The sequence below is a fragment of the Nymphaea colorata genome, chromosome 5 (assembly GCF_008831285.2).
Source record: "Nymphaea colorata isolate Beijing-Zhang1983 chromosome 5, ASM883128v2, whole genome shotgun sequence".
Lineage (NCBI taxonomy): Eukaryota > Viridiplantae > Streptophyta > Magnoliopsida > Nymphaeales > Nymphaeaceae > Nymphaea > Nymphaea colorata.
Window position 1 is genome coordinate 12,281,928 of NC_045142.1, and position 9,495 is coordinate 12,291,422.

The following is a 9,495-nucleotide window of genomic DNA, read 5'->3' on the forward strand; positions in this document are numbered from 1 at the left end:
CATGCATAGATTCATGGTGGATCTGGATCTGAAACTCGGAAGGTCTTATTCTGACAAAAGGGGAAAATCAGCAACTTGCGGAGTTGCTATTCCACAAATTTATAACGAAGTAAGTATTACGTAGCGAAAAAGCAACAGAAGACAAAGGAAAGGAGACGTTCATCACCACGAATCCTCCTTCATCAATCATTATTACATAGTAATCTGAGTTCTAAGTAACAAACACGAGGGGGTTTAAAACAGCAGATCAGATAACCCTTCTTTTCTTCCCTTGAGAACTTGAAGTTTAAGCTTTGCAGCTTCCATAGCCTGCATGGAATTTAAATGAAACAAGGCGTTAGCCGTCACTAGTCCTATATATGACGAACCTAACAAGTAATTGTTGTCGATATTAGACTATTAAAACTATAATAAGTGTAGTATGAAGGGACACACAAATGATGTGTTCTCAGTTTATTCTTATGGGTGCTACTCTTAAAGATTATCTTTGAGATTACAAATGGTAGAATGCATAATAATTGAGTTGAAACATAAGACCATGTAGGTTCCAAAACAACTATGGACCTTAAGAACGAGGGAAAAGGAGTAGCTTTTGCCTCTCGAGTGACATCTTCCATTATAGCTTAAGACTGAATAATGAAATATTTGAGAAACCTTCTTTTTCATAAAGAGATATGAAAGTAGTGGAGCACATCAGGAAGCTTTACTTGGGTCGTCAATGACGATGAGGCCGGCGCCCCCAAAGTAGCAGAGGTGAGGGAGCCTCCCTTTGGCTTGGTAGTACAGGTTCATGGCAACGGAAGCGTGGTTAATGTAGGTGTCTGGAAGAGAGCATGGCCCTCCTGGTTTAAACACACTGCAGTTGACCTCCGCTTGAGAGCATGCAAACTCGATGATGTTGATCAGATCGGAATCTACCGTCGAAGGCTTTGCCACGCACCATGTCATCTGTCCCGGAAGACCCTGCAACGTTTAACATGAAATCTGCAAATTAAACCAGAAGTTGCTACCAACACCACCTCCAATTTTGATTCTTTTCTTCGTTTTCTGTTTCTTCCTTCAAAATTTTCGTACTTGTTTTTGTTGAAGAAAAGGTAACTTTTGAATTTTCAGAGACACCACTTTTGAGTCTTACCTGACCGACGACCACCTGCATCCCACCTTGCAGAACTGAACAGTTGGTGCAACAAGAAGAGTAACATCAGTTCGTAATAACAGAAGTTCTCAGTTAAGGAACCATCTAGCAGCTAAAAGAGATATTATCAGTTGCAGGAAATGAAGTAACGCTACTGGATTTATTATATATACCAGGAGTTGTGGAAAGCAGCAGCAGAACAGCAGCAATACGCATGATAAGGAGAGCTGGTGTGGCTCCGTTTGCCATTGGTATCACAGACGGAGGAAGATGACTCAGGAATCGGCTGCCGGACGTACTGAAGACTCGACTGCACTGGTGTAATTCAAGTTGGGAGGAGTTGTGCGACTGACCGGTGCTTATATAGAGGGATAGAAGAAAAGCGTGTTTCGTAAGATTTTGAAACTGAACTGGTTCTGGTTTGAACTTGGTGGTAGTTCGAATCTCAGAAACTGATTAGCTAAGAATAGGAGTCACGCGGAGATGCATCCCCACTTGCTACTTTAGCGTTTTTCGGCATTATGAACACCGTCATGAAAATTTTAAATATTTCCCGTTTTTGGGACTAGTCCATGACTAATCGCCAAATGATGGAAGAGCTCGTTTTATGAATTCCACTTTTGCCATCTGAAAGGGGAATCCTTTTCTTTAACATCAAGGGCATTTTTGTCATCTTCAACCACAAAACATGAGATATCATATTACGGTAATATCTCATGTTAGGGTAACTTGAAACGTTTGTATGTGGCAATTCACTAGAGAAGAAAGCCACCGTCCCTTTCCCTGCTCACAGGTTCAAGAGTTATTTCAAGATTTCATATATGGTAAAAAACTTCAATACCCGGTGAAATACTCATGCAAATGGCAAATGAATTTGTAATTAATATATATAAGACGCCCAGGGAACTGTCAGTTGCCAATAACTGGTGAACACATTTTGAGAAAATCCAGTTTTTTTTCATATGATCTTCAACATGTTAGTAATTAGCTCATATCATCATTAAAAAATAATAAAATATAGTCGCATGCATTGGTTTAAAAAAAAATGAATACAAGATCGTTCTTTATCTCTAATGCGTCCTTATTTCATACATCCACCCACTGGCCGCGCGCTTAAACTAAAGCCTAGTAATAAAGAGGAACTCCGATATGTATATGTCTTTGGTTGAGAAAATTATTTTATCATAACGCATCATGATCCGGTTGGGCGCGGCAACTTCTTAATTTTATGCAAACGATGTGATCTTCAGCTTATATATATATATATATATATATATATATATATACAATTGAATAGTTACTTTGGTTATTGCAGATAAAGAACGAGCACTTCCCAGTTTAAAACTTATAATAAACTTTACATATATTTATGAACATTCTCTAATTATGCATAACAATTTGTGCTGCAAGCAGTAGAACGGGGTATTTTAGGGAAGGTCGACCAATTCTTCTTCAAAACATTCTTCTTTGCTGGACTGCTCTCTACCGCCGTAGCAAGTACAAACACATAATGTTTCGAGCCACCACGAAAGTTTTCTCCCGACATGAGATTGCCCACACGAGGCTGATACAGAGTATCCTCTTGTTATGATTGTTTAGACCCTTGCATTTTGTGCTACATGAAATGAATTTATTGATAGTCTAACATAGACCATTTATCCATGTAGGTGTACTTGTGGCTGTGATTCATTGTAGATGATATCCCTGTGATTCATTGTAGATGATATCCAAAGTAAAAATAGAGAAAAAAGATGACGATAAAAGTCCACTTTTGAGCTCGTACTTGTATGAAGAGCTCGAAAAGCAAAATTTTATTGAAAAGTTTTGGACATTTTTGGAAAATTTTGAAAAGAATGCTTTGAAGAAAAGGGGAGCTCGATGGATTGTGCTCTCTTGACTTGGGGCTTCTTTCTGTTTCCTTTGATGGTGTTTTTCTTGGGGAGAGGAAGAGAGAAACAGAGGAAGAAACTTGTTCTCCACTCATTTGAACCAATAAAGGGATTGGAAGAGAACAGAAAGTGAGAGATTGAGAAGGAAGTAGCTTCCTTTGTTATTTAGGCCTGTTCTCTCATTCTTTTCTCTTTATTTGTTAAGATTCAGGAACGGAAAAGAGAGTTTTGCATGCTCATCTTTAGGTGATATTCTTTCACTTCTATCTTTTATTTGCATTGTTGCATATCCATTTTGGTGATTATAAGCTTTTTGGTATGTTTCATTATATACGCCCCTTTATAGCTATTCTTATATCACATAGTGGATTAGAGATCTCTTAGATAATATGGGTTTTATTTTGGAGCTCAGGTGGGAGTATCTTGTTTTTATGTGTATGGTAAAGAAGTGTTCATTTACAAGAGATCTCTTAGATAATATGGGTTTTATTTTGGAGCTCAGGTGGGAGTATCTTGTTTTTATGTGTATGGTAAAGAAGTGTTCATTTACAAGAGATCTCTTAGATAATATGGGTTTTATTTTGGGGCTCAGGTGGGAGTATCTTGTTTTTATGTGTATGGTAAAGAAGTGTTCATTTACAAGAGATCTCTTAGATAATATGGGTTTTATTTTGGAGCTCAGGTGGGAGTATCTTGTTTTTATGTGTATGGTAAAGAAGTGTTTATTTACAAGTTATTGTGAGCCATCATCTCCATTTGTAAATCTTCTCATTTGATTTGAGCTTGTTATTTCCAACAGAAACTTGCTGAGAGATGACACCTACCTTTTTAAAAACAATCAATAAAGAATACAACGAAGAATAAAATTAATCTAAACAGGCCACACAAAAACCTACTGAAAGGAAAAATAGTTACCCTCAGGAAGGCGAGCCCAAGTCATCCCTGAATTCAAGGGAACTGCGATCTATTAGGGTTAAGATCTGAAACCAATAACCTAGTCTGGTATGAGGCATATCCCCTATATCTCACTCAGTCCAAGATTGGTTCAACATAGCTCTTTTAAATCCATGAATATGAACCCCAATCAGCCAAAGATCTCCATTAATTGCTGGGAAATAATCTTTTATCCAGGGGCGTAGATAGGTTGGGCTTTGTGGAGCGTATGCCCCATGGAGCTTAACCTAAAACTTTTAATTTACATGTTTTACCTGTCCAATTTCTAATTTATCAAGATATCTATTATTCAGATATAAATAGTAACTATTTGTTCATCCACTGCAAGAGGGGTTGATTGGGATTGTTTGAGCAACTCCTGTAATTGTTGACCTCTTGCCAATTGATTCCGAGTAGCTTTATCTAGAATTTTGGTGGACCTGAGTTCAGTTATACAAGCAGCACTACGAGACACGAGTCGTTGCCGCAAGGCCAATTGAAAGTTTATTAAATATATATTTAGTGCCCATGAAAAAAAAAATCTGGCTAAGGCTTTTGCTTCTATCTAAAGCTATATATAGATCAGCTGCTGCCCAACTCTCTCAACTGAGCCTCGAAAGTACCTGATCCTGCACGCCGACCTAATTGCTCTAATTCCATAACAAAGATGAAGGAAATGAGAAAGAGAATTATAGCCCCATGCACGTTCACCTACATTCATAGACAGCCGAATCGATGATGGCAGCTTGGGCGAGCAAGACCTTTATCTAATGAAAGCTTATCGGCACGCTTGATTCCATGAATGCTTAATGTCGATACTTTCCAGTTGCAAGATTACCGTAGCTTCTTTTTACCGTAGCTTGTACTTGCAGGGGCAACGATTCGTCAAGTTTAAGCAGCCTTGGCTTCAGAGGAAACTCCCAATAACAGCGACTTCCCCATTACCGAGAATTTTGTGGGAACTGTGCTAACTTGACCTATGAATTTTTTTTATCCTTTCAAGTTGAAGTTGTAGTTCTTTGTTTTGTAGGGTTGTTAGTAAGGCCCATGCCTTTACAAAACTGGGCTTGGACTATACTGAAGCCTTTGTTGGCAGTCCAAGCCCTACTTGCTTAGTTATTGGGTTGGACATGACCGGCAACTAATTTATGCCTGTTAGGTACCCAGTTCGTTGTCAACTCATATTTGAAACCGATAACATTTTACATTTTACGATTTAAAAAAACCTTGGCATCTGCTGCTAAAGGTTTTTAAGTGAGTCATTAGTGACACACAAAAGTTTATGAGGGACACATCGGTGATAAACCAAAAGTTGAGCTAATAGCCGGCACCATGCTTATATATATATATATATATATATAGAGGGAGAGAGAGAAAACGAAATAAAAACATGAAAAGATGAGTTTTAAATGTATACATGAGGCTGAGTCGGGCTCCCAATTACTTTGGCTAGCCCAGCGAGTTTTTCATTTTCTTTTTTTTTTTTAATTGGGTCGGCCAAATGTCGAATAACCAGCCCATTTTTTTTTTTTAATTGGGTCGGCCAAATGTCGAATAACCAGCCCATTTCCCGTCCATCAAAGGCCAGCTAACCAACTATCCGTCGAGTACTTGACTCATTGCCCACCCTTAGTTGTTAGGATAGGGAGACAACGGTGACCCCGAAAAAAAATAAAGAAAAAGAGGAGCAGTTCAAGCTATTGAAGCCCCATCGATTTCGCGCTTTCAAAGAAAATCGTTGCAAGATCAGATCAAATTAAAGCGCTGTACTAGGCTTACTTGCTATTCACCAAATTAGAAAGAGTTTCATGAATTTTGTTAGCATAATGTTGCCATAGGCAGTGAAAAACTCCTCTGTGATCATTATTTGCCTTGAGAGATTCAAATTCCTAAAGATTGCTTGGGCTTATCAAGATGTGAGGAAACGTTTTTTCTACGGTCTACCTGCCTGCTAAACGTGTACAATAACTTATTGTTGGTTACATATATGTATACATGTATATATACATTACATACATGCATAGATTCATGGTGGATCTCGATCTGAAACTCGGAAGGTCTTATTCTGATAAAAGGGGAAAATCTGATTGCTATTCCACATATTTTCAAAATCAGCAACTTGCCGAGTTGCTATTCCACATATTTATAACGAAGTAAGAATTACGTAGCAGAAAAGCAACAGAAGACAAAGGAAAGGAGGCTTTCATCACCACGAATCCTCCTTCATCAATCATTATTACATAGTAATCTGAGTTCTAAGTAACCAACACGAGAGGGTTTAAAACAGCAGATCAGATATCCCCTTCTTTTATTCTCCGGAGAACTTGACGTTTAAGCTTTGCAGCTTCCATAGCCTGCATGGAATTTAAATGAAACAAGGCGTTAGCCGTCGTTAGTCCTACATATGAAGAACCTAACAAGTAACATGTTGTCGATATTAGACTATTAAAACTATGATAAGTGTAGTATGAAGAGACAAATGAATGCTCTGTTTGATTCTTGTTTGTGGTACTATTTTAGATTACAAATGGTAGCATGCAGAATAATTGAGCTGAAGCACCATCTAGGTCCCAAAACAACCATGGACCTTAAGAGGGAAAAGGGGGTAGCTTTGCCTAGAGTGATATCTTCCATTATAGCTTAAGACTGAATAATGAAATATTTAAGAAACTTTCTTTTTCAGAAAGAGAGATGAAAGTAGTGGATCACATTATGAAGCTTTACTTGGGTCGTCAATGACGATGAGGCCGGCGCCCCCAAAGTAGCAGAGGTGGGGGTGCCTCCCATTGGCTTGATAATACAGGTTCATGGCAACGGAAGCGTGGTTAATATAGGTGTCTGGAAGAGAGCATGGTCCTCCGGGTTTAAACACACTGCAGTTGACCTCCGGTTGAGAGCAAGCAAACTCGATGATGTTGATCAGATCGGAATCTACCGTCGAAGGCTTTGCCACGCACCATGTCATCTGTCCCGGAAGACCCTGAAACGTTTAACAACATGAAACCAGAAGTTGCTACCAACACCACCTTCAATTTTGATTTTTTTCTTTGTTTTCTTTTTCTTCCTTCAAAATTTTCGAACTTGTTTTTGTTGAAGAAAAGGTAAATTTGAATTTTAAGAGACACCACTTCCGGGTCATACCTGACCGACGACCACCTGCATCACACCTTGCAGAACTGAACAGTTGGTGCAACAAGAATAGTAACATCAGTTCGTAATAACAGAAGTTCTCAGTTAAGGAACTATCTAGCGGCTAAAAGAGATATTATCAGTTGCAGGAAATGAAGTAATGCTACTGGATTAATTATATATACCAGGAGTTGTGGAAAGCAGCAGCAGAACAGCAGCAATACGCATACTAAGGAGAGCTGGTGTGGCTCCGTTTGCCATTGGTATCACAGACGGAGGAAGATGACTCAGGAATCGGCTGCCGGACGTACTGAAGACTCGACTGCACTGGTGTAATTCAAGTTGGGAGGAGTTGTGCGACTGACCGCTGCTTATATAGAGGGATAGAAGAAAAGCGTGTTTCGTAAGATTTTGAAACTGAACAGGTTTTGGTTTGAACTTGGTGGTAGTTCGAATCTCAGAAACTGATTAGCTAAGAATAGGAGTCACGCGGAGACGCATCCCCACTTTGCTACTTTAGCGATTTTCTGCATTATGAACACCGTCATGAAAATTTTAAATATTTCTCGTTTTTGGGCTTTCGAAACTAGTCCGTGACTCATCGCCAAATGATGGAATAAGTCGTTTTATGAATTCCACTTTTGTCATCTGAAAGGGAAATCCTTTTCTTTACCAACAAGGGTATTTTTTCTCATTTTAAACCGCATAACATGATACTCATGTTAGGGTAATATCTCATGTTAGGGTATCTTCTTGTGAAATGTTTGTTTTGTAAGTGGCAATATCTCATGTTAGGGTATCTTCTTGTGAAATGTTTGTTTTGTAAGTGGCAATATCTCATGTTAGATCTTCTTGTGAAATGTTTGTTTTGTAAGTGGCAATATCACATGCTAGGGTATCTTCTTGTGAAATGTTTGTTTTGTAAGTGGCGATTCATTAGAGAAGAAAGCCACCCTTCCTTTCCCCTTACTCACAGGTTCAAGAGTTATTTCAAAATTTCATAACATCTTCAACTTAAATGGCACAATTAACAATTTAAATGATAATCGAACTATGGACCATACTTTCACCAGCTTGTCAACCCGACCCAGCTATGCTAATTGAATAGTAACTTTGGTTATTGCAGATAAGGAACGAGCACTGCCCAGTTTAAAACTTACAAACTTTATATATGTTTATGAACATTCTCTGATTATGCATAATAATTTGTGCTGCTAGCAGTAGGAGTAACAGGGTATTTTAGGGAAGGTCGACCAATTCTTCATGAAAAACATTCTTCTTCGATGGACTGCTCTCTACCGTTGCTACAATGGACTGCTCTCTACCGTTGTAGCATATACAGATACATAATGTTTCGAGCCACCACGAAAATTTTCTCCGACGACATGAGATTGCCCATGGTATGCACGTATTTCATAGACAATGTTCGATAGCTCACACGAGACTAATTGAAAGTATTCTCTTGTGACGATTGTTTAGACCCTTACATTTTGTGCTACATGGAATTGAATTTGCTGATAGTCTAACATAGACCGTGTATCCATGTATGTGTACTTGTGGCTATGATTCATTATAGATGATCCAATCCAAAGTAAAAATAGAAAAAAAAATGACGATGAAAGTCCACTTTTGAGCTCGTACTTGTATGAAGAGCTCGAAATGGAAAATCTTATTGAAAAGTTTTGGACATTTTTTGAAAATTTTGAAAATAATGCTTTAAAGAAAGGGGAGCTCGATCAGTTGTGCTCTCTTGACTTGAGGCTTTTTTGTGTTTCCTTTGATGGTGTTTTTCTTGGGGAGAGGAAGAGAGAAAGAGAGGGAGAAACTTGTTCTCCACTCATTTGAACCAACAAATGGGATTGGGAGAGAAGAGAAAGTAAAAGATTGAGAAGGAATTAGCTTCCTTTGTTATTTAGGGCTGTTCTCTCATTCTTTTCTGTTTATTTGTTAAAGACTGGAGGCAAGGAAAAGAGAGTTTCTGCATACTCATCTTTAGGTGATATTCTTTCACTTCTATCTTTTATTTGCATTGTTGCATATCCATTTTGGTGATTATAAGCTTTTCATTCATTGTTACATATATCGGGTATGCGTATTATACGGCGATGAAGTTCTTGTGTATAATACAGCAAAGTTATACATCTCGAGAAAGTCTTCGCAAATTTTTTAAAAATTTAAAACATTTAATAAATCCTCAAAATTATAAAAAAATAAAAATTAATCAAAACTATGAAAAAAGCATGTTTAATACACTTTTTTTCATGTTCTTTACTTTCTGGCATTTAAAAAAAAAAAGTCTAATGGCCGTTTAGGTGGGAGTATCATGTTTTTATGTGTATGGTGAAGAAGTGTTTATTTACAAGTTATTGTGAGCCATCATCTCCATTTGTAAAGTTTGATTTGAGCTTA

General features: G+C 38.0%; 2 protein-coding genes across 3 annotated transcripts; both read right to left on the reverse strand.

Annotated features, from left to right (window-relative positions):
- Positions 1–29: 29 nt before the first annotated feature.
- On the reverse strand, positions 30–1,461 carry LOC116254979 (major pollen allergen Ole e 10-like). Its single transcript, XM_031630664.1, has 4 exons — positions 1,309–1,461; positions 1,136–1,170; positions 708–963; positions 30–309 (listed from the first exon to the last, which is right to left on the reverse strand). Exons 1-4 carry the CDS (start codon positions 1,382–1,384, stop codon positions 287–289), a joined length of 390 nt encoding a protein of 129 aa, XP_031486524.1. The 5' UTR covers positions 1,385–1,461; the 3' UTR covers positions 30–286.
- Positions 1,462–6,052: 4,591 nt separating this feature from the next.
- LOC116255004 (major pollen allergen Ole e 10-like) lies at positions 6,053–7,424 on the reverse strand. 2 transcript variants are annotated; one of them, XM_031630694.2, is made up of 4 exons: positions 7,272–7,424; positions 7,099–7,133; positions 6,682–6,937; positions 6,053–6,311 (listed from the first exon to the last, which is right to left on the reverse strand). In XM_031630694.2, the coding sequence occupies exons 1-4, from the start codon at positions 7,345–7,347 to the stop codon at positions 6,289–6,291; spliced, it is 390 nt and encodes a 129-aa protein (XP_031486554.1). In that variant the 5' UTR covers positions 7,348–7,424; the 3' UTR covers positions 6,053–6,288. The 2 variants fall into 2 exon arrangements, with proteins under 2 accessions (XP_031486554.1, XP_031486555.1); XM_031630695.2 differs by having other exon boundaries at positions 6,667–6,937.
- Positions 7,425–9,495: the final 2,071 nt, after the last annotated feature.